The sequence below is a fragment of the Protomyctophum bolini genome (assembly GCF_963924005.1).
Source record: "Protomyctophum bolini genome assembly, chromosome: 16".
NCBI classification, from domain to species: Eukaryota; Metazoa; Chordata; class Actinopteri; order Myctophiformes; family Myctophidae; genus Protomyctophum; species Protomyctophum bolini.
In genome coordinates this window covers 31,328,223-31,352,979 of record NC_137877.1, presented here as the reverse complement: position 1 = coordinate 31,352,979, position 24,757 = coordinate 31,328,223, and the positions used below count along the sequence as shown (strand labels likewise).

The 24,757-nt window shown below is 41.0% G+C and overlaps 3 protein-coding genes across 6 annotated transcripts; all 3 read left to right on the top strand.

Moving 5' to 3' along the window:
• The first annotated feature begins 673 nt into the window (after window positions 1–673).
• Window positions 674–3,193, top strand: atp5mc3a (ATP synthase membrane subunit c locus 3a). Of its 2 annotated transcripts, none has more exons than XM_080785098.1 (5): window positions 674–734; window positions 935–1,032; window positions 1,916–1,990; window positions 2,231–2,421; window positions 2,585–3,193. In XM_080785098.1, exons 2-5 carry the CDS (start codon window positions 994–996, stop codon window positions 2,697–2,699), a joined length of 420 nt encoding a protein of 139 aa, XP_080641224.1. In that variant the 5' UTR covers window positions 674–734; window positions 935–993; the 3' UTR covers window positions 2,700–3,193. The 2 variants fall into 2 exon arrangements, with proteins under 2 accessions (XP_080641224.1, XP_080641225.1); XM_080785099.1 differs by having other exon boundaries at window positions 721–822.
• Window positions 3,194–3,748: 555 nt separating this feature from the next.
• On the top strand, window positions 3,749–10,635 carry LOC308331294 (cyclic AMP-dependent transcription factor ATF-2-like; the record flags this gene model as incomplete). Of its 3 annotated transcripts, XR_013965576.1 has the most annotated exons (7): window positions 3,749–3,784; window positions 4,487–4,561; window positions 4,651–4,747; window positions 4,839–4,960; window positions 5,077–5,193; window positions 8,338–8,452; window positions 10,549–10,635. XR_013965576.1 is itself a non-coding variant. In XM_080786669.1 (6 exons), exons 2-6 carry the CDS (start codon window positions 4,514–4,516, stop codon window positions 8,377–8,379), a joined length of 426 nt encoding a protein of 141 aa, XP_080642795.1. In that variant the 5' UTR covers window positions 3,749–3,784; window positions 4,487–4,513. The 3 variants fall into 3 exon arrangements, 2 of the variants coding, with proteins under 2 accessions (XP_080642795.1, XP_080642794.1); XM_080786669.1 differs by lacking the exon at window positions 10,549–10,635 and having other exon boundaries at window positions 8,338–8,509; XM_080786668.1 differs by lacking the exons at window positions 3,749–3,784; window positions 8,338–8,452; window positions 10,549–10,635 and adding exons at window positions 3,791–3,851; window positions 7,532–7,714.
• Window positions 10,471–24,136, top strand: atf2 (activating transcription factor 2; the record flags this gene model as incomplete). Its single annotated transcript, XM_080786670.1, has 5 exons — window positions 10,471–10,635; window positions 12,450–12,779; window positions 14,274–14,480; window positions 18,609–18,714; window positions 21,323–24,136. Coding segments are annotated over 5 exons (999 nt in total), but the record flags the coding sequence as incomplete, so codon positions are not given.
• Between the last annotated feature and the right edge of the window lie 621 nt (window positions 24,137–24,757).

The following is a 24,757-nucleotide window of genomic DNA, read 5'->3' as shown; positions in this document are numbered from 1 at the left end:
GGGGTATATTTTAGAAAGTTTGAAATTAGTGAAATAAATACGATGGACAACTTTAAATTGTATTAAGTTCAGCCTAGCGCATGATGTGTTATCATTCACTCTCATTAAGGCCTCCTCCCAGACTTCATCATCTAAAGTTCTACCTAATTCATGTTCCCAATCTGTTTTGAGTTTGTCTACAGAGATTGCTATACGTTTAGAAATTAAGGTGTAAAACTTTGAAATTAAGCCTTTCCCAGGGGGGAGGGCATTTGGGAAGGATGTATTATTATTTTTAACAACATTTCGAACCTGGAAGTATCGGAAAAGATGAGAGTTTGGGAGGTTAAACCACATGAACCACGTGACCAGGCTGTTTTCTGCCCCCTCAATGTCGCAACTCTGTCTTACTCTCTATAAATTGATGATTGCATAGGGCCCAAATGGAAACAAGACTGCAAGGACCTTGTTTTGGTGCTATCCCTTTTGGAATAAGTGTTTGACTGTACTCTGTTGCTGTTTTTACATTTATCTCTAATAAACTATAAAATCAATCAATCAATCAATCAATCAATCAATCAATCAATCAATCAATCAATCAAGTTTCGACATAAGGCTAGACGCTGTAAGTGAGCACGTTTTAATAAAGTTTTATTGTGAAATCGTCCCTCCCTCGTCCCTCCCTCTCATCATCCGGGAATATATATCACTTCGCGCGTGCGCACTCGTTCACTGTGGTTCGACCTCTGCAGTCGGTAAGTGTTTAATGGCAGATTCAATGAGAAGCTCGACTTTGTAAATCCTCTATCATCCTCCTTTCTAACTGCATCTTGCGCTGCGCGAGTGAGGACTGCATGCAGAATAGATGATAATTGTTATTCGATTGTCTTTATTTTGTCAGTTGAGCATATTTATATCCATTTGACCTTACTTGTGTCTGCTCTGCCATTCACAGATATAGACCCGGGCTTCAATCAGCTTGACCGAACCGGTTAAAACTACCTAAATTCCACCATGTTCACCTGTGCAAAGTTCGTGTCTACGCCGGCTCTGGTGAGTTATTTTGTATCTTTTAAATGTAGTTGCTGTGCATTTCACTTGCTGTCTAATATGCTTATTATGTTCGTGTGGGCCTGCGGTTGAACTTGAGTGTTAACAGCTAGCTTGGCAAGGGTATCTGCAGGCTAGGCCATCAGGCTAGCTACCTTGTTAGCTTGCTATTTGCCATGGCTGTGGCATATATTGTGTTCTACTAGACTACTGACATTGCATAAATATAATATTGCCCCAAATGCCCATGGCTTGCATCTGCAGGAACCCTTGCTAATGCATATATGTTAGCTTGTAGCTAACATGTCAATGACTAATAGGCTATAAGGTCAACTAAAGTCCCATTTCTTTATAATGCAGAGTTCATATGGATACTTATGCTGCTCAGTAGAGCACTTGTCACTTATTTCAGCAGAGAATGGACAATGTGAAGAAAGCTGTTGTGTGAATTTTCCAAGGTCATGTTTCTTTTTCAGCTGTCAGTATAGGTAGCTAACCAGATTGTGTCAATACAATGTTTGGCTCAACAAATGTAATGCTTGGTCAGAACTGTCTAGGGCCACATTTGAAAATAAAAAGAGGAAATGCAGGGCTTTATTTTTCAGTGTTAGTATTTAATATTGGTAATGTAAACATGCATGCATTCAAAAGACAACACTGAATGGATGACATTTTGAGTTCAATGACAGCCATGACATTCAAGGTGTCTCCCACCTGTTCCCACAATCTATGCATGTATACATTCTTTGACAAAATAAGCTACACAGTAAAATGCTTACCCTTTTGTAACTCAGAGCTCCAGTTACATTAGGATTTACTGTGTAGCCATTGCCTCTGTGGGCACATTAGTGCTTTATTTGACATGCACATTTATTGTTTTTGACAGGTCCGTGCTGGCTCCCGGGCTCTTTGCAGACCTCTGTCTGCCTCTCTGTTGTCCAGACCCGAGGCTAAAACAGAGGTAAGAAAGAAGCTTTTTGAACACATCTATGATTTATAGTTGGAACTTGGAATGGTTAATATATTTATTGTTTTATTGTGACTTTTGTCTCGTGAAGTGTTCGAAACTTGCTTGAAGCATTTCCATCTTTGGCTGCATTGTCTAGCCAAAATGGAAGTGTATTTTATATATATATATATATATATTATTTTTTTAAAGCTTGCTTATCAAATGTCTGCATCTTTACTTCCATCCCCACAGAGCACTGTTGCCCTGTTGCCACAGAGCGCTTTCACTCAGGTCGCACTGAGAGGCTTCCAGACCAGTGCTGTGAGCAGGGACATCGACACTGCCGCCAAGTTCATTGGTGCTGGAGCTGCCACGGTCGGAGTGGCCGGATCCGGTGCTGGAATTGGAACAGTGTTCGGCAGCCTTATCATTGGCTATGCTAGGTGAGTGTCTATCACGTCCGTTAACTGTGACGATCACATTGTGTGTGTGTGTGCCATTGACCCTGCGCTATTGCAGTCTACATATCCCAATTTCTTAATGCCTCAATATTTTGGATGCTTGTTTGGCCGCAAAATTCCTGACAATATTTATTTTGTTTTATAGGAACCCATCTCTGAAGCAGCAGCTTTTCTCATATGCCATCCTGGGATTTGCCCTGTCTGAAGCCATGGGACTATTCTGTTTGATGGTTGCTTTCCTTATCCTGTTCGCTATGTAAAGCTGTCATCATATAGAACACTTTAATTACAGATGTGACTACATATTTTATTGTGGCTACCAAATTGTTCCGTGTCATGGAAATGTACATTTTTCAAGTCTGTCAGAGGCTGTCCAAAATAAGCAAAACATGTATTGTAAGAATGTAAGAAATTACACCATTAAAATGCGTGTATTTGACTATTTAACAAATGGCAGTTAATTTTGTATGTGTGGAACATCATGCCTGCTACTCACCTTGTCACCTGAGCAACCCGCTATCTTGAATGTCACCTATACTGCGAAGAAGCTGTAACGGCTTGCTGTCAATCAGCCTGGTGTGTGTTAGCCCATTTTATTGAAGCATCAAATGCAAGCTTTAGGCTAGGGGGTCCACAATGATGCGTGTTTGGGTTCATCCGCAGGTCAGTAGCAGTACTGTAAGTAGGCAGAAAGTGCTGGCTTTTGTAAATGGCATTAAATAAACCTAGAGATCAATTTCATGGTGCTACATAACCTGTTTCAGCTTTATTTCGAATGATTGATGAATGTAATGATTAAGCTGATCATGGAAGAGTCTGACTGAAGCCTATTTCTGACTTGTATGCTTTTCTGTTTTTGGGACATAATGTACTAATTTGAATGGGATGACCAAATATGTAACCCATGGGTATAGCTGATCATCTAGATTAAGTAACAGGTACCTGCAGCCTGGTACCACTCTGTAACACAGATTGCTATAAAAAAAAGACCCCTCAATATAATATAGTGCTTGTGTATGATTTGAATGTTTGCATAAAGCCATGCTATGCTACCTGGGAAAAGATGTGGGCCTTGCACTTTAAGTGAGCAATTTGAACCCCCCCCCCCCCCCCCCGTTGAGCTTGTTACTAAACTGTATATCTGACTGGGGGTGATCGAGTTAATTGAACATGTTTACACCATAGACTACACATTACCTTCCATTCAACACCCGTTGGGTTGTATTCAGTATTGTATAACATGACGTATACGGAAAGGAAGAACTAAGATCCCATGCTACGCTCGCGATATGTTGGTGCAGACGTGGGATTTCGATTGTAAGGGTTGTGCCTGTGTGGACTGTGGGTAAGTGTCCGTCCATATAAACTGACAGCACAAGACAAAGCTATCGTAAAATTAATAATTCTTCCAGGTACTTGTGCGTCATTGCAATTAACAGTGATATTTAGAGCTAAGCTAATGTGGCGACGGTGTGATATATATTACAACGCTGGGGCTCTGACTATTGCCTGGCTGGAACGTCCTGGTTTACGTGAACGCTCACACTGTATTTACATGGTGTTTTGCATGTCTTGCCATAGCAACTGTCAATAGCTTTCGGTAGAAATGTCGGCTGAGAGTTGTGTTGAGACTGGAGCCTATATGTCATTTTATTTTGCCACAAACGGTTCAAAACAATTGCAATGCAGTCTCAGAATAGCGTTGTTCATAGGCTGAGCATAGGTGTGTAATTGTGTATTCTTTCTGTAAACAATCCATTTAGCAGCCGCCCATCTTTTATGATTTGTCAGGATTTCTAAACATTACCGGTCCGCTGCAGGACACTGGTTTAATTGGTTATGTTGTCAAAAATCCGTGTATTATAGTATGTGATGACAGATGTGATGTCAGCTATTTTTTTGAACTATAGCATAGCACCACTGAGAATTTTGAATGGTGATGACACAACTATGATGCTGTATACTATACATACATGCAGAGTATGGTCTTAAGAATGTACTCTACCGTTATAATAAACTTTCAGATGTATTCTTTGTTTTATGCTAGGGTGAAAAAAAACACGATATCCTTAATATGAGTGATGATAAACCATTCCTTTGTACTGCTCCTGGGTGTGGTCAGGTAGGCAATGTATTTATAATAACACTTATAATGCTCCTTATTAGTATTAATATTAGTTTTCTAAGGACTTTCTGTTCACTGTTCCACAGAGATTTACAAATGAAGACCACTTGGCTGTTCACAAACACAAGCATGAGATGACACTAAAGTTTGGTCCAGCAAGGAACGACAGTGTCATTGTTGCTGGTACGTTCTATTCAAGTTAATAGCCTTTTAGTTTTTATTTATCTTGTAGTTACCGTAGTTGTTGATTAGTAACAGTATAATTTTTTTTCAGACCAAACACCCACACCTACTCGTTTCCTGAAGAATTGTGAGGAAGTTGGACTCTTCAATGAGCTTGCAAGTCCGTTAATTGAGCATGACTTCAAAAAGGTTACTGAAGATGACATTAAAAAGGTTTGTATGCATCATTCTTACATGAGTATGATACGATAAGATAAGCAGATAACATTTTGTTTGTGCCAAGTGTGGAAAGTCTGCTGAATTGGGATTACTTATTTTCCGCCATGTAGTTGCCATTGGATTTGTCACCTCTTATAACACCTATTATCCGAAACAAAATCGAAGCCATGGAGGCACATCGAGACAGTCCACTGCCTCATCCTGAATCTACTACAAGTGATGACAAGGTAAGCATCATCTACCTTCCTTGTGTAACCTGCCAAATGACAAAAGTCTCAGAACTTGTCTTGTTGTGAATAAACAGAAGCCCGCTGCTTTGATTGTCAATATATACATTTTGCACGCTATAATGCATATGTTTTGTGAAAGTGCAAGACCACTTTGGTAGAGGTTTGGGTTGAACAGTGAAAACAGCATATTAGGTGCTCTTATTTTACATGCCACAGACCTGAAGACAGAGCACTCTGGCCACGTTCAGGTGTTTAGACCGATATCTCGTGTTGTGTTTGTAGACTCTCAAACAAGCACTAACCCCAGTTCTGCACCCATGCAGAACTCCAAAAGCCATTGAATATGATGGAATATGATTTAGCATTACTGTCATTATGGTTATCACACTTAATATCCACACACCATACCTGTAACTTTCATTAGCCCTTTTTTCCTTTTTCTTAACAAGGGGGTGCCCCGTGGGCCGCATTTGGCCCGCGGGTCACCAGTTGAATACCCCTGCTGTAGTCACTCACACCTGCCCCAAAATACTAAAAGAAAAACCCACAATACTATACTGCATAATTTGTAATTTTTTTGAATAATACAATATATGTAAATGTATGTAAAATGTGATGGTGATCATTACAGGAAAATCCTAAGTATAGTGAGAGAAGAATAATCTTATCCTATATTCATGGCTGTGTTACCTCAGACCTCCAATCTCATAAGAAATCCTAAATATTTTGTTGAATTGTTTTTATTTAAACCTGAATCGACAATCTTTTAGATTTTTTGTATGTTTTTTTTGTTTTTAACAATGGTGCTACTTTTTTTCATTGTCCACTGAAAAAAAGAAAAGAAAAAAGAGGCTTTCATTTTGGGAGTTTTATGTATTGCACCACAATTAGCCAGGGTTTAACCTGCTTTTCCCTTCGCAAAAAATGTAAGGCTGTTGCAGCTCCATGACTGAGTTTGCTATAGACTAGAGAGGATGAGATGTCTAGGCATTCTGTACGTCATCGGTGAAGAACATCATCTTCTGGCTTTAATCATTTATTTTGTCAGTGTCTAGTGCTAATGCAGTTTAACTAAATGTATTAGTCTAATTAACCATTTTAGCCCTATTTTATACTTTGATATTTTTTTATAATTGATTAGCTGTTCACCCCTACTGTGAAATTTTGTCAACTACCTGAAAATGTATTTTCTGGTTAAAGAGCTGGAGAGACGGGAAGACTCCTGTTACTGAACAAACAATAGCAATGATTAAAAACCTTTTAACAAAAAAGGTTTTGTTTTAACCACAATATATCACTTACCCTACCCTTTAAAAGTTTTAAACTAGCAGTTGTAGATCGATAAACAGTCAACTAAACAACATAAATAAACAACCAGGACAGCTCATGCCACAGGTGGCCTGAACCGGCACTCCAGCTGCTCTCTCTTTGTGCAGAGTACACCAACTTGTTGCGTCGCAGGACATTCATAGTATGTTTGTAAAAAAAAAAAAAAATCCATTAATTTAATCAGATAAATAGGGTAAGTAGTCGCTCAGTACTGATTTCTCCAACAGCTGCTAGTTTAAATCTGTGATTTCAACATGAAAGCCATACAATTGTTTTCTTTACCTTCACTTTGACACACTGACAGCTGTCACTCAAAACCCCAGACAGGCCCAATTTATTGCATTATCGATGCTAAACAATCCTGCTTAGCGTCGACACTGGTGGTGTGAATTTGGCATTGAAATCACATGTCCCTGCCCCGGATGGTTAGCTCAACCGTCTGGGCACAGGGCACCTAGGCTGCCAAGCCTGTCTACAGTTCCCTATCAATGAAGGCATAAAAAATAAAAAATAAACGCATGTCCCTGGCTCTGGTGACTGATATTATCCTTGTAATGCATGATAATCGCTTTTCTATAACTTTTTTCGTTCTTTTTTTCCCCCTTCTTTTTCTAACATTAGATATTTGAAATGAAATTGCTAATGAAATTAAATTGAAAGTATCAGTGGTTAGTAATATCAGTCACCAGAACCTGGGACATGTGTTTTCAATGAGCAATGGATGGAACATAGAGTTTAAAGATGAATTGGCCTTAATTGAAGGGGGCTGTGTCTGATCAATATCTAAATATTGAATCAAGCTACTTAAAACCTGCGCAAAAAAGCCGGAAGATTAAAAAATGATTTGAGAAGTTTTTTTTTAATTAAATATCCCTAAGTATAGAGCCCAGATGCCAAAATAAACTTGGTGTATATACTGCCTAGTACTTCATTCCAAATACAGTAAATCTTTTTCATGTGAGTTGTCTGACTGAAATGCAGCTAAGGTCTCATATGGTGTTTTCAGGACCTATCTTTGCAGCCAGCCTCAATGCCAACATCCACTATAGTACGTCCAGCATCTCTCCAAGTTCCCCATGTACTTCTAGCAACCACAGAGGCTAGTGTTGTAATACAGCAAGTACTCCCATCGCCAACATCTAGCTCTGTTATTACCCAAGTCCCATCCACTAATAGGCCTATAGTGTAAGTAACTTGGTGTTCATTTTATAGAAGAAATAGAGCACTTTCAGTTTATTTAATTTCTCTTTTTTATTATTTTGTTGAGTTTTTATTTCATGAGGTACATTTGTTTTGTTTTTTCAGTTGCACTCCGTTGTGAATTGTTGTTCATTTTCCGTTTGTTGTTAGTGTGAGCGATTATCACATGAGTATTCTAGTAAAACAACATTGCATGTATATTTGATGGCAGTTTATTCATAGTTACTTTATTGTCATGCAAGTTTGAAACAACTTTGCAAAGTGCTTGATCTCATGTTCAGTTCCTCATCCTTTGTTGCTTTGACTGTCCTTAGCATAGTGATGTTATTAACCTCTTTTTCATCAGTCATTGCAGCAGGTCGTTTGTTTTCAGCTGTATTAGAAAGTCAAATCCTGGGTGTTATTTTAACGTAAGGGTCAATTTTGACTAGGCTTTGGCAATATACCGATATTACCGTTTACTGCAATATTTGAAATCAATATCGGTAATATCGCGGAGTATATAAATAATACCGTATGACACTCCGAGTTAAACTAACACCCAGATGTTTACTTTGTAGTTGGATCAGTACCTTTCTAACCGGTGCTTGCTGTCTTTCTTTTCTCCTCTAGCCCAGTATGTGGTACTTTCCCTGTGCTCTTACAGCTCCCTAACGGCCAGACGATGCCAGTCGCAATCCCTGCATCCATTACAAGCTCAACTGCACACATACCAACTACAATCCCTGTGAGTGTTGTGAAATTAATATTCAGTCTATGTTTTCGGCACATGTCAAACTTTAATAACGGTACATCTACTATGTCTTCTCTGATTTGTCAGTTTGGTGCTTGAGTTGACGTTTTGATCGAGTAACAAAATGATTCTTTGCAAGTTTCCAGATTCTAACTTCAGATTGATCACAATAATCAGAAATACACAACTAAGACAGTCAAGACGTGCATTAACCATCAGTCGGCTGTCTGTTGACTGATGGTTAATACACTCCTGTCTCAGGTGGTGATTTACTGCGGGGAAGTCACTCAGAAATTATGCCAAACTGTGCATGGCATACTGTAGTAGTCCCATTTACCCTGTTCTCATGTTCTACTGATATATTAATGCCACTTATCTGTCTAGCTCTACTTGGACAGACTGCATTTTCACAGTTTGGCACCATTACATTTTGGCATCCCTTTGGAAAGCAGGGAGAGGTTGAGCGAACTAATGGACTTTAGAAGAGAGCAGCTGTGTGTCACAGTGGCAAAGACACGGGAGTTGGCCAAGAGATGGCAGGCTTCATTCCAAGATGCTGCGTTGCTATTTGTAATCACTGCTCTTCATTTCTGGCACAATGGAAATACTATATGGCTAATGTGTTTTGCGTTCCAATTACTATGGCTGCCTCTGATCATTTCTGAGCATCATACAGGCAATATGTTAAAGATAAAGGCCTGTTAGAATGTTTTATGTTCCCTATGTGGGAGCTTGTCTTGTTCGCTCTGGTCCTGATTGGCTGTGGAACACTGAGCAGCAGATGATTATCTCCTGATAGCGGCTCAGCAGGGAACAAGCCTCTGTCATCCCAGTCTGTGGGGATTGGACAGGCCGCTGAGAGAAGCAAGGTTGACAACATGACCCACGATTCAGCCTAGATGTCAGATTTTTGGGTCCGATGCAGAACCCAACCCAGTTGTTGACCACAGTTTCCCGATGTTTTGACCGATATTTTGTCAAAATGTTCTAACCAATTTAAAAAATGTTAGATTTTATGTGTCACGTATAAGCAAAACATTAAAACGTAAAGACATAACTTTTTGATATATAAATAAACATGCCTGTCTGGTGATAATGATGTTAAAGTTAGAGGTTAGTTAAAGTTTCTTTCCACTCTTTCTGTGGTAGTGAAACATTTGGCTGTTTGGTATTTTGTTTGTGCATACTGCAGGTCTTGTTAACAAGATTTAGAAGACATATGGCTCTGGCTCCAAAAGGATCGATTATTTTACATGGGATCTTTATTTTAATCTTTATTATTATATATTTTGTATTAGTATTTTTTTTATATTTTATATTATATTTGTATATATTATTTAATTGAATGTGCAGCGTAGCTTGCCAGACTTAGAGTTGCTGAATCAGCGGTCCAGGCACCTTGGCCGGTAGTCCAAGTCTGGCAGTGTGCTGCGGGTTCGAGACTCCCGATCCACTCCCCGATCCACTCCCGCATCTCTCTCCCCCTGTCAGCCTACTGTCTGTCCCTCTATAACAAAAATATAAAATAAAGGCGAAAGCCGCAAAAAAAAATGAAAAAAAATGAAAAGGGTCAATTACAGAAGAAGAAAAAAAGTAAAATGTATATGGCACTATTGGCTATCGGGTAGGCTCTGGTTCTGCACGCCCCTCCTCTCTCTCTGTTTCATTGTCCGGGGCTGAGTGGAGAGGCCTGGCTCTGGCCTTCTAGCTTGTGTCTCTCCATCCTCTTCTCAGCATCTCTGTCCATATGCTCACTCTCACAGGCAGGGAGAGGTTCATTAGCGTGCACACTGCATCTCCATGTGGTGTTGCCTCCACAAAATAACAGGCCATCCAACCTAATGAGCCTGAGATATGAGGTGTGTGTGTGTGTGTGTGTGTGTGTGTGTGTGTGTGTGTGTGTGTGTGTGTGTGTGTGTGTGTGTGTGTGTGTGTGTGTGTGTGTGTGTGTGTGTGTGTGTGTGTGTGTGTGTGTGTGTGTGTGTGTGTGTGTGTGTGTGTGTGTGTGTGTGTGTGTGTGTGTGTGTCACCTTTCACCAGGAAAGGCTAATTCTCTGTGTGTTGATCTGTGCCTGTGTCTCTGCTGTCAGATTGTCAGACCTGTCACCATAGTGCCTAACATCCCCGGGATCCCAGGACCCCCCTCACCACAGCCCATCCAATCAGAAGCCAAGCTGGTAATTTAATTATTATTATTTATTTGAGGGGGGGGGGGGGGTCTGTTAAGTGAATTGAGGTCTTTGTTTCCAACTTGGTGTGATTTCCTTTTTGTGCGTGTGTATTAATCAGAGAAGAGTTAACAAGCTGAACAAGAACAACAAAAAAGCCTGACAAACTATGCAGTTTCTTGCTTTGACCAGATGGGGGAACTATTGTGAGCGTTTTCTTGTACACAAACCTGTGTCACTGTCTTTAATAGCACATTGAAAATGTTGAAGATTTTCAGAATAATCCCCTTTCTTGATGGCAGAACTAAAGTGGATGGTTAAGCAACAAAAATCAAGTCCACTGCAGCAGTGCCTTCCTTTAGGCTGCAAGCTCTTTTCTATGGAAAGTGATGTCTGAAGGGCAGCGGATATGAAGCGTTGTTAGGGAGAGTTGTGGCACTGTGATGAAGCACAGATCACGGAACCTGTAAGTGTTCACAGCACGCTACTCCTCCGAAAATTATCAGGTAAAGCGTTGAGAGGAGAGGGGGGGGCTTGACTGACTCGGGGAGGAGGAGGACCGGGGGCAGGGGGAGGGGGGTTGTCGGGATCGAGGGGTGGCCGAGATGACAAACGTGGAGACAGCGTTCTGCTCAGCACGCCGTCACCGGGGCCAACTGGAGGGGGGGGGGGGTGGTGCCAGCTGGGGGGCATCCTGGCACACGCTCAGCAATGCACATTAAGTCAGCCGTACCCTGCATGGAACCTTTTGTTCAGCAGAATCCTGCCTGACCTGTACTACCTCCCCCTCCCACCAACCCCCTACTCATCCCTGGCGCCTCCCACCACACTCTGCTCATCAGCAAACACCTAATGAGCGCACGTCAAGAAAACAGACCCCCGCTTCAACCTGCCCGCGCCCCACCCCCACCCGGCTCTCTGGGGGCGCGGAGACGGCACTTTACAAGGACTGATGATGCTGCAAAGACCACAATAATGATAATTAACTTGCTGAATTTAGAAGATTATGCTGTTAATTAGTTGCAAAATAAAGATAAGTAATATAGTAGCAGATGGTTGAATAACACCCATGAGATGGAGGGTTATTACACTGATGAGGTTTCCGTGGCAGAGATGAAATATGAATCCGACTGGCTTTTCCCTCCTTCTATGGGCCGTTCCAGGAGAATAATATCTTGTTTCTGCCAGAAGAGCTTCTGGAAGGGTATTACACGATAAACTAATTTGGTGGATAGATTGGTCTGGCAAAGGTAGTTGTTAGAATAATGTTCTCCTCTGTTTTCCCATGTAAATGTATTCCCTCTCACTTTGTTATTGGTTGAGAAGGCTCATTCACGTTCAGCTTGTTTACTCACTATTTTATAGAGGATTTGGGTTGTAAATGAATGGACTGCTATCTGTAGAGAATAGCATGATGGGATGCATGTGTGGTATGTAATAACTTATTAAGCTAAAGTTCAAGTATTCCCATGCTAATAATTTCTGTTCTTTTTTCAAGAACAAAAGCTTAATGTTATTTAAATGAATAATTTTGCCTCAATTAGGCATAGAATAATTCACTTTAAGGGACTGAAAGGTCAAAGTTAACCTTCAAGAACTCTTATTTTTAGCCTTATATTCTATTTAATTAACCACTGGGAGACTGAATATGAAGTAAGAGCAAATAGCCACTATGTGGGTATCACCAACCACATCCTCCTAATGCCTAATATCATATGCTATAAATTGTAAATGTAAAGGCTTGATCATAATGTAGCCCAGTAGATTGAGCATTGATCACCATCCTTGATCACTGGTGCTGTGTTGACTATGTTTACTTCCAGAAGCTGAACGTGTCGTTAAGCCAGCAGCTTCCTCAGGTAGCCAATGGAGATGCTGGTGACATCCAGAGCAATGCTGTAACCCACACTGATGCTCCAACTTCCCCACCTACCCCGACCCTAGCACCTGCACCAATTCCATCACCTGCCCCTGCTCCAACTCTGGTAGTCCCTGCACTGACTCCTTCTCCCGCTCATGTACTGGCCATGGCCCCAGCGCCGGCCCCCACTCCTTCCCCACCTCCAATTCCTCACTTGACTCCACTGGAGGAGCCTTGCCCACAGTCTCTTCAGCAGCCAGCCACCTCCACCACACCTGAGAGTGAGACACCTGTGAGTATTGACATTGACATAAGCCTCTAGTCTACATCTACATAGTACATACTAACTTAATAACTGCATATTTCACCAGAATTAGACAAGAAAAGCAATTTGCTTAAAGTGACTAAAGACTACAGCGGCTACAGTCAACATCACTTGCTGAAAAGGACTTTGATAGTTGTCCGATAACAATGTTAAATTTGTGTTTATTCACAATTCAATCATTCAGTGTTTTTATATTAGATAATAACTTTACACCAGGTTTGTATAGACCCCTTATCAGACGACGTCACACTTATAACAACCAGTATGCGTGCGCGCAGGCCGGCACCACATGATGAACCCCACCGCTCAGCCTCATGAGATGCAATGGAAAAGTGGTCACAGCACTCAGCTGTAAATATCAGATGCCCGCTCGGGACGCTGTGGGTGCTGGCGGCGTGTTTCCTCCTCCGCGTCATCAGTGCCCATACTCGAAGGCGGGGTTGGCGAAAGGGCTTTCTGTGTGGAGTTTGCATGTTCTCCCCGTATCCCCTAGGGTAGGTACCCTCACAAAAAACATGCAGTAATCCTGGTCACTAAACTGCCTCCCCCTGGCCAGCCGGGGCGCCTGATGGAGGGGAAAGGAACTGGTTGGAATAACGTGTTCCTTCCACACGCTACTTCCGACCAGGGAAACTCCCCCCTGTCAGGTGTAAAGGAGCAACTTGGACACTCAGGCATGAAGGAAGCATGAGTTCAAGTCCGTTGCTCTCCCCTTGTCCCCCATATATGGGGACTAGGTTGGTGGAGGGTGTGTAGAGCCCAGGATCACATTAGATGAGGGGTGAAAAATGGGTTACAAAATCGTGGGATAAATTAAAAAAAAAAAAAAAGTAATGGAAATAGGGGGCGTTTTGCGACCCAAAACGCAGGTATTGATAATGGACCCATCCGTGTCCCGTTCTGGGGGTCCCAGGGACGCACTACTGTACTCAGCACTGTACTGTAACAAGAATCCACGTAAAAAAAATCCACAGACACAATCATTTTGCATGGCCACATCAGACTTCATCCTACTCTATAAACAATAAAATCCACGTAGGAGTCTTTGTAGAAACACGATAGTAGTTTGACAATCATAACACACAGGCGCCGCCATCTTGTGCACCGAGCGCAGCCTCAGACCAGAGACTTTTAGAGAGAGTGCCGTCACTGACGGGGCATGGGTCACGTGACCCATGCAGTGACGAGCTGAAGCTGTAGTCAGTGGCCCCATGAAGTGAACAGAGTTGTCGCAACTCTCATCTAAACGGCACTGCCTCAGACCATATAACTCTATGTCCACTAGTCCCTTCCTAACATTCTAGTCTAGCTTTTATTTGTCAGTATATTTAGTCTTCGTTTTAGTCATCGTAGCTTAGTTTTTCGTCAGTGAAAAAAGGTGGTCGACGAACATTTTTCCTTCGTTAAATAGTAACAGGTTGTGCTAGTAGTTATCACATATTGTTCCAATGTTGTGTGTAGGCCTCTCCGGTGCCCCCAGCCCAGCACACCCCAAGCACAGGGGGTCGGCGGCGCAGAGCCACAAGTGATGACCCAGATGAGAAGCGCCGCAAGTTCCTGGAGCGCAACCGTGCCGCGGCCACCCGCTGCAGGCAGAAGAGGAAGGTGTGGGTCCAGGACCTGGAGAAGAAAGCTGAGGATCTCAACTCCACCCACGGATCACTGCAGGTAAAACTCACCTTTAACCACTTATACCCTCTATAGTTAGTAAACCCCCCTCCCTCCACAACAAATGTCTTTGGCGAAAATATCCGATGTAAAAGCTCATAACACATCAACGCTACACGTTATGAGCTTGTAGATCTGCTGTTGTCAGCAGATCTACGCAGAATATGGTTGCTAGGGATCAAGTGGTTCAACCTCTAAGCCCTCTAAGCCCCGTGACTAATCAATCCATCATCCATTCCATTGTTCCATGTCTCCAAAAGCACGGCTGTTTGTATTTGTCGCATGTCTGTTTTTATTGTTTTGTGTTTTGAGTGTGTGCACGTGCTCCTCCCTTCCGTGGTGATGAAGTCATTAAAGCCGATTAAGAAGAGCTGCCACACGACAGCGGCGCTTTAGTGAGCCCTTTACATCGATACGTCCCTGTCAATAAAGATGTATCCTCCAGATGTCAGCCGCACACAAGCGTGTCTGCGCTTCTGTCTCAGCAGTTTACTGAATGGCCCCGAAAATCTCCCAGGGAAAGGTGTCTTTTTGAACCTTCATTTCGCAGGAAGCAATTAGGATCTGATGCTGACAAGTTCGAAACAGTTCATGTAACTGCTGTCTCTGTTGATAAGTGTGAGCCGGGGGTGCAGCACGTCGGTGTTCCAGACAATTAAATGAGATGTGGTGTTTATTTGCTCGCTGTCTTATTTGTCTATGAAAGCGGGGAGTAAGACGTGAGGAGGAGGAGGAGTTGGGGGGTGTTGAAGATGAAGAAGAAGAAGAAGCAGCAGAGGAGAGGGGCTGGAGGGGAAAGGAAATGGGTTTATGTCATTAATATCCGGGTTCAAAACAAGTTATCACCATTTGTCTCAGGCTCGCCAGCTGCAGTTCAAATAAATGCTTCGGCAGATGAGACGGGAGGGAGGGACAGATGAGTGAAATAGGCAGAGAGTTGCTTTCAACTGTGAAAGAAAAGAGCAACTTGTGGCAGAAAAATATGTATAATTTAACATCAGAGAATGAAAGTGCTCTTTGTGTGGGGGCATTAATCAAGCCTGCAGTTTTCTTTTATGTAATTCTTTTTTTTTTTTATAACTCCCATGCTGACATGGCCTGGCTGATCAGCAGAGCTGGCTCTAATGATGCACGATTACTTTAACATCATCCTTAACTGACTTTTTAATGAGGTGTCAGAGCAGGCAGCTCGCAGGGTTCCTAGCGTCAGCCAAGGCCAATTCACTCCCTTTATTCACAAAGTTATAGAATATTTTTTAACTGTTTAAACAGCCTCTAACTTGGTCATGAATGCACTCATAAGCAGTAGCAGGATCTACGGTTCTAAATAAGGCTTTGTGACTGCCTGGACACCAACCAGCACTCACTGATCAATCAAAGATTTGTCTGCTGATTGAAATTTCCTGTTATCTTCATATCACAAAAAATTATAAAGGCTTCTATTTTCACTGTAGTAATTAGATTTCAGTTTTCTTGAACAGCCTGGTAAAGCAAGGATATCTTTTGTTCTTGAACGAGTTGTCGTTCAGAGTGATCAAATTGGGTGAACCAAAAGCATAGGCTATATTTTGGTCATGGGTTCGGCACAGCAGTTGCATTATGACGGTGGAAGGCAGTGAGCATAGCATCATATATGGTACAGTGGATGTGATACATGCGGCCCATTCCAGCTGTGTTTTAAATCTGTCTCCTGGCATCTCAGCACTGCCAACACCAGCTAGGCTAAACAGATGGAATCAAATAAATTGGCTGCTTTTAGACTAATAGATTAAGTCACCCACGCCCACAAGCCCCCCTTTTCTTTGAAGGAGAAGAGAAAGAGTTTAAATCTGCCATAGGATGTTCCGTCGTCGCCCTAGCCGCTTTAAATCCAGTTAAAGTCACCTTCAGCATAATGTGACTGTCTCTTTACGACATGCAGAAATCCCCGGCTCCCTTGGGAGCTGTAATGACACAGGAGTGTAAATCTCCTACATAGTCTCCAAACTTGTGCTGACAATCGGAACAGCTCAGCTACTGACATATTGTGCCGGTCAGTAATAGATAAAGGCTCATAATTGTTGCAAGGAAACATAATTGGAATAAAGGAAAAAGGTCTGCATCTTCGCTTTATTTTACAATATATTAATCCATTCTAGTGTTCCCACATTTGGCCTTTCTCGTGTGAGTTTATCTGCAGTAGCGATGCGCGCAGCTAATCGTCTGTTAAACTGTGCTGCCGTTACTAATCATTTACTAAATACTAGTCATTTAAACTATTATTTATTATCGTAATTGTATTGCAAAATGCGCTTTCTTTCTGCGACAAGACATCATTCATTTTGACCAACATAATTTTTCACAGCAGTACCAGCTCACCCACTTCCTCAAGTGTCAAGGTAAATTATTTCTCTGAGTTGCAGGCTGCCTCATGGGTACATTTATGGATAAACCTGCCTTCCCCGAATGGAAATACACCAGCATGCCAATCTTTGTCAGAATGTTCACTGGTAAATGGTAATTAAATGGTGCATTTATATAGCGCCTTTTATCCAAGGCGCTTTACATAGATTGTGCATTACCCATTCACACACACATTCATACACTGATGGCGGTGGAAACTACGGCAAGGCACCAACCACCACATCAGGAGCAATTAGGGGTTCAATGTCTTGCTCAAGGACACCTCGTCACTAACTCTGGGGGAGCCCGGGTTCGAACTGGCAACCTTGCGGTTTCCATCCAGCCACTCTATCCCTGAGCCACCCCCGCCGTCACTGAGAGTCTGGAGTACACTCCCATTCAGTGAAGTTAACCATTGTTTCCCTTGTTTCGATTTCACGTGCGAAACTAAATGTTTTCTGAAATGAAACCATTTAGCCAAATCAACAAAATATTTCTTTGCATGGACTCTTTTGTAGGTTAACCATGAAACCTGGTTAAAAAAAAACACATACTACTGTTCTGCTGCATTTAAGATTACCGGTAGGTTGTTTGAATATTTATATTAGGCAAAACAATTCCAAAAGGCTTTTATATAGCATAATATATTTTCCCCATGATGTTTGGCCTTCTAGATGGAATTGTGCTTAGTTTGGGTTGTTTTCAGAATGTTCCCATAATTCTTTCTTTCCCATGTCTGTATATAATATACCCCAACGCTAGGGGGCGTCATATCCCAGGTCCGTATATATACGTACACATACACACACCCCCCAACGTATACTCCGTCTATATAATGATTGAGTCCCACTGCAGCGTTTAACATTGGTCTGGTTCCTATGGCAACGCCCCACCATTCCAGCTATGGGATTGAAAATATAATCATGGTATAAAGCAGTTGAAAAGAGGTCCATAAATCGGAGTGCTGGCCTTGGTGGATCTTCTGCCATCCAAATTTCGGATTTAATTTGTGTCTTTGTACCGCAACGCTCCTGCCATGTAAAAGCTTCTGACGAAAAGTAAACAGTGTGTGCTTGTTCCAATGATACGCAAGTGTGTGTAGCGAGTGTATGTGGGGGGCAGGGGGGGGCGGGCAAACTCCGTCTTTTAAAGTGAACGCGTATGGTGGCACCTAGAACTGGGGTTTATTGCTAACAGTTAGCCGCAAATAAATGAGTTAATTTTAGAGTGATCATAGTTGGTTACAAAAAACTACCGGTAATCATAGTTGGTTACAAAAAACATTCTTTATTAACTGCCAGTGAAATTACTTGCCATGTAGATCCCTAATATGCAGCGATGTACTGTGTAGTGGTCTTGTTTTAAACCATACTATGGTGTAACTTGAAAATGATCAGATTGCCATCATTCTGGATCGTTCTGATGGATGTTTGGACTTCTCCATGTTCGATTCTCATCTAGACCACTCTTGATGTGTGGATTGCTGTTAGGATTAAGATTTCAATGCCAGGTGTTAATGGGACCCAATTGTTTTTCTCACTATTTCCTGATCATTATACTTCAGGTAGGTTTGTATAATGAAAGCCTAAAACCAAGGACAGAAATGTCCTAAACCACATTTAGTTTGTGAAATTTCTATTTCTGCTGTATATCTCTACTGCATGGACATATGTGTGTGTTGTAATCCGACAAATCTTCCAAAGTGACCACGTTATTGAGTGCTGTTGTCTGTCTCTTCTCTCAAAGAACGAAGTCACCCTGCTGAGAAATGAAGTGGCTCAGCTGAAGCAGCTTCTTCTGGCTCATAAAGATTGCCCTGTAACCGCCATGCAGAGGAAATCTGGCTATCACAGTGAGTAATGTTCCATTATTCTCAGCCTGCGGCCGCCCATGAAACATTTCCTAAAACGAGGCCCAGCCAACCACCAGAAGGACACGTCTTGCTTATGGTCGGCCTGCAAGAGCTATGGACACATTATGCTGCTTTCTCTCTCTTTTTCGAAAAACTTTCTGCTGAAGTTTAGGTATTACTATTTACTATGCCGTGTTGTTGGGAGACAAATTCTGGTTGTGTGATGCCTCAGGTGGTTTCCACAAACATGTAATGGTGCTCTGGGGATGCAATATATCAATAAGCCTAAATAATAAGTAAACATAGATGTGTGCCACATGCTCCCAAGAAGACCGATCACAAACCAAAGGACAGAGCTGTCCAGGAGTATGAATGGTTTCAATGATGCCTACATATGGTATCTTTAAATGTACAAGTTATTCCATGCCGTTTTAATCATTTAAGAAGTTTTTCACTTGCATCCTCCATTTAAATGTCCTATTGTCAGAGGGAGCAAAACATGCTTGTAATTTATTTAATGGTTCCTACTAGTTCAGTGACACTTAAATCGCTTTTGTGAGATGAAGCTACACTTTTCAATTTACTGAAATATACAACTCACCACCTAGGCTCCTCAATCTTATACAACTCACCACCTAACTATGAGCTGCTATCCAGAAGAAGTGCACTCAAGCCACATCTCCAATGAGCTCCAGACGCCACCACTGACTTGTATTGACAATGATTGCCTCTGAAATGAGTCCATTAAAGCTGCGAGCTTGACAAGACAGTGGAGCGCTCTCATGGCGGATTGGCCACGGAGCCAGGCTGTTCATTATGCATCGGCTATTGCTAACCATCCCACTGACACGCGTCATGAATATTATGGGACTGATGGCGTCCCGGCTGTGGTGGGCTGTCACAGCCAGGCCTCATTTGGTGTTGTCTGGATTGTTTTTAAGCTGGTTCTGTAGATGAATTGGGTCATCGTTTTCCTCATGTTTGTTGAGAATTTCTGCCCTCGCTTTTGTAGACCTTTATTTAATTTTTTTGTGAAGGATGACATTTTGAGTGCTTTACCCGTGGTGAGGGAAATATCGTCTCATCCAGGTACCCTGCCACCTCAATTTGGCACTTTGTTGACAAGTGAGGGAGATTTTTAACAGCACCTAAATGGAAAGAGAACTTATTGATACCGTGTGTGAGACAACAGCCTGAGCTGCGCCTGCACCATGGCTTATTCATGTAAAGGCCTCATCAACTGGAGTATTTTCATATCTCTGAGGTTCCAAATGCCCTCCAGCCCCTGACTGGTAATACCCTTCATCGTCCTGCCCAGGCACAGAGATGGCAGGTGGAAGGAAATTACCCAGCCTGCCCCGCAAACAAGCCAGGAAAACGCTTTCACTTGGCAGACCAAGCTGTCCATCTGCTTATGGTGAAAACCATATCGGAAACCGAGAGAGCAAAAAAGAGCTTTGGATGCTTAGGCGGCCAGAAATGTATGACATATTGGCCAAGCACTCCTTAATGCCATTAGGACTAATAATATGCACTTGAACATGGAACAAAAGCTCGAGCTGATTTAGTCTGAGGCCAACCTTCTCCAGGGAGAAATGGCAAGAGTTTATAGTACACTGACATTCACTTGCACTAAATCACATGGTCAAAACTCCAGTTATGAAGAAGGGAGAAGGAGACACCATTTGTCAAGACATTTTAAATGCAATTTCATTGCTACTGGTGCTATGGAATCTGTATTCAACATTTTCCAAATACCAAACTCAGTCATTAATTACTGAGCGCCATTTCAACTGACTTCATATCATTAGCAATATTAATTATCATAGTGCTCCTTATTCCTTTATGAGACAGAGCGTGAGAGTAGAGTATTTTTTTTCATCAGGATCCAATTAATTCAATGCAACTGCTTAACAGCTGGTGGCATTTCGACTCCAAGTCTTCCCTACTCTCCAGTGTGAGCATCATTAAAATCAGGTGCTGTAATCATCTGTCGCTGCAGTAGTTGGCAAGGTAGCAAAAAAACGACTGAGCACGCAGTTAGGGATAGAAAACACTGCCACATGCCCCAGAATGTAATGCACCCTTATGATGTGGGTTTAAATTGACATAGGAACTTTAATTAAAGGAGGGGTGGGGAGGTGGGGGGTAGTAGCATTATGGGGATTAATGAAATGGTTCACATTCACCACACGCAAGTAGCTGTTTTACATCCAATTAGGCTTACATGCAGAAGCCTTCTAAGCCTTCCTGGAACGTATGAGGTGATTTCATAGTGTTATCCAGTTTTAGGAAACAATAGTATCTCCACAGCCTGTGTGCATGATAATGCAAAACAATATACCAGAGTTTCCCCAAATCTTTTAGCTTGAGACCCAAAAGAGAAATTTGGTGTCTTCCCAGAACCCAAAGTCACAGTTCTATTTCAAAGTGGAAATAGTCGATCTACAAGCTCACATGTTGCAATGCAATGCAACACGTTGTGAGCTATATCTGCAGTGCTTATTTATTTTTATTTTTATTTATTTACTTTTAATCTTTTGAGATAATGGTTTGCTCATGACTTGTCCTGCGTGTGCTTGTGTCTGTTTGCTTGTTTGTGTTGCAGTCGCTGAGAAGGAGGAGAGCTGTGAAGACATGTCGATCCCCAGTAGCCCCACGCAGAATGAGGCCATCCAGCACAGCTCCGTCAGCACATCCAACGGGGTCAGCTCCTCCTCCATGACCCCCGCTGTCTCCGCCCCATCTGACCAGAGCACAGAGGAGCGCCCGCCACAGGGGGATCCCGCACACTCCTGATTGCCACGTGCCAACCTCCATCACGTTCTGGTGTTAGTTGTTGAATGTTGTCGCCTATAGCAGTGGTTTTCAACCAGTGGTCCTTGAGGTGGTTCCAAATGGACCCTTATAGATCTTAAACTCTTGAGAGTGTAACATGAAACCATTTGTTGTTTTCATTTTACGCTACCAACATCAATTTGGAAAGAACTGTGGACTAAATCAAATATTCTTTAGTTTTGTGTCTGAGAGGCTAAATGTCATCAAATGGTGGTCCGTGGCTCTAATTCCAAATAATTAATGGTCCTTGATATTAAAAAGGTTGAAAACCGCTGGCCTATAGGGCATAGCAGTTTTGCGTGCTTTTCTGGTTCCACTGAAAGATCTGCCATTCATTTTTCCCATAGAGATTTACACAAATATTTATATAAATTATTTTAAACCTAGAATAAAGCCATCCAGGATCCTGGTGAATAAATAATAAATACCCTTTGTTTTAGCAGTTTATTTATATAAATATGAATATTTTTGTTAATCTCTATAGGGAAAATGAATGGCATATTTTTCAGTGGAACAAGAAAACATGTTAACAACGACAGGAGTAGAGGAACTCACTCAGTTTCACTTTGGACTGTATTGTTCTTTTTCCTTATTGGTTGGTTTGTGATTGGTCCATTTTTGTAAAATAATAGAAAATAAGTGTTGTCTGGCAATGAAGAAGACAGAAAGAAAAGGGCACTTTAAGTGTATAGTGATGTTGTATTCATCTTTTTTATTTTGTTATTTATTTGATTGTATTATTTATTTCTTATTATTGAATGGTATACAGGTTAATCAGTGAATTGTTAATGCAACCAAAGTGTTGTTAATTTAATTTATTTTCTTAATTTATTTGCATATTTTTCATGACCTTTTAAAATTATAATTAAACACAAAGAGGATTCACTTTGATTATTTGCTTTTTCCATTTTGCACATTTTGAGAGATGAAGCGTTTACATTTATGACTATTCACAAGTACTGGCAGCTTTTGGAAATACATTTAAATACAGTCACATTACACACACATGTGGATGAATTGAATTTTAAATGGACAGTTTATTTTTTTCGTTTGTTTTTTGCGAGTACTTTGGCTACTCTACTTGCATCATGTGATTTGAATGTTTACGGTTGCCTCTATTTGTAAAATATACTTGAACCCTATATTAGAGTCCCTATTCTGGGCATATAATACGTGAACAATAAGCAAAAATAGTTTAATTTACCAGATATACATGCAGGGTGCATATCTCTGCTGTTGGGGAGAAATGAAGAAAACCTTATTTTTAAAACAATGCCTCAACAACTGCCTCATCAAAGTTGGTATTGTGACTTTTATATATTAATATTGTCAATTACTTGCATGAGAGGGGGAGAGGTAGCGGAGTTCGCTGCTTTATCTGACATTTTGAGGCTCTGAGGCTTTAACCAACAAAACAGACGTAAAGGGTGTCCAATAGCATTGATTTAGAAAAAAGAAAGAATTAGGTGGTTTCCTTCCAACAGCAATAGACTTGTACACTAGATGTAGATGGACTATTTTTGGCAACAAAAAAAGGGAAAGAAGTGGTCAAGTGGACCCCTGGATCCCAGTCAACAAAGTTGATCGGGTTTATGTGGTTAAGGAGGTAGCTTGGGTACCTCCTGTAGTCTGATTGTTCATGAAGCAGTGATTGTAGGATTACGATGCATTTTTACTAAACGATGTTGATGTTAACTGTGCCATTAATGTTTTGTATAACTTGCTTACATTTTCAATGCAAATTAGTTTGACTTGATCATGTCTTTCTCTCAAATTGGGGGTCTCGTGTACATAATGGTTTGATAGAGGAAATATCTTGCTTTTGAATACAGCTTTTACATACTAATTATAGTTTATTGCTTTCTTTCCGTGTCCAGGACATTTGAGAACAAGTTTAAAAATGTCCCTTGCAATTCTAGATGTGATTTTTAGAAGACATTGTAAATTACATCATCAATAATACAGTATGTGAACTTTCTAGGTGTTATGTAGATTATTGTGTGTGTAATGTGTATACGTGTATACATATACATAGGCCAATAGAATAGTTTGGATTGTGTAGTTGAGCTCTTGATTAGATCTATACTTTAAGCAGTTGAAGGTTGACCTTAAGAATCAATAAATCTTCAAGATAGATCTGTCACATAATACCTGCAAACTAAAGTAAAAAAAAAAGAAGAACTGGAATCGCATACTGGAATCAGCGAGTACCCTTGATCAACACTACATACATAGTACCCTACAATAATGTAGGATACAAATAACTCCAATTTCCCCTTGTATACTGTACTGGCTTACTACTATGTAGTTTTTGATACGTTAACACATTTGTTTATTAAGACCTTTCTTTCTTATCACTGTTATGTGCTATCTGCATGAGACAATTCTCCAGGAGAATTTTGACTGTATTCAATAATGTCTCCGATAAATAACATTGAGCAGGTTGTTTCAACTTCAGTTGAAGTTCTTTATCAAAGTTTTATTTATTTAGTTTGAAAATACCTTGGCTTAACCACTTAAAAGAGTGTGATACTGTGTTGAAAGTGAACTTGTGAAACATGTGAAAGTTCTGTATAAAATTTGAATTCATAAGATGTAATAAACCTTTTAATATCTCTTTAAACAGATATCTGCCTTTTTTCTGACATGGTTATTCGAGATATTTGATCCCATCTATGTCCACTTTATTTTAATATAAACAGGTCTAGTAATATACCTCATACTGAACCAGATAACAATAGTGTATTGTGATGTGAAAGAGTAAAATTGTTGGAATGCCTGCTATACCTGTAAGCATTGACAGTTATAGCCTATGGCAAATAATTTCCTGTGGTGTGTCCTGCCACCTTGTGGATGATTTGGAATAGACCAGTTGTAGGGAATGAGGCTGCATAAGCAAATAGAAAACATAATGGATCAGACATTAATTTAAAAATGTAATGAAGTGATTAAATTATTAAAACAATATATATGTCAGTTACTGGCTCCAAAATCTGAGAACACTGCCAAGATATGTTTGTTTAGATTGTTTTTATTTCTTCATCAAAAACATAAATTATTTGATCTGAAACAAATAAATCAATTGATCTGAAACAAGGTTATATGTTTTTCCTTTTTTTCATGTCCACTATTTTCCTAAATTGGGCAGAATGTGAATAATCCAATCCTTTTCTTTTACAGGACCTCTGTGTTCCCAGTCCATTGG

Coding starts and splice junctions, on each gene's coding strand:
- atp5mc3a (XM_080785098.1), top strand. CDS start 994: ATGTTCACCTGTGCAAAGTTCGTGTCTACGCCGGCTCTG. Junction 1,033..1,915: donor TCGTGTCTACGCCGGCTCTG/GTGAGTTATTTT, acceptor TGTTTTTGACAG/GTCCGTGCTGGCTCCCGGGC. Junction 2,422..2,584: donor CTTATCATTGGCTATGCTAG/GTGAGTGTCTAT, acceptor TTTGTTTTATAG/GAACCCATCTCTGAAGCAGC.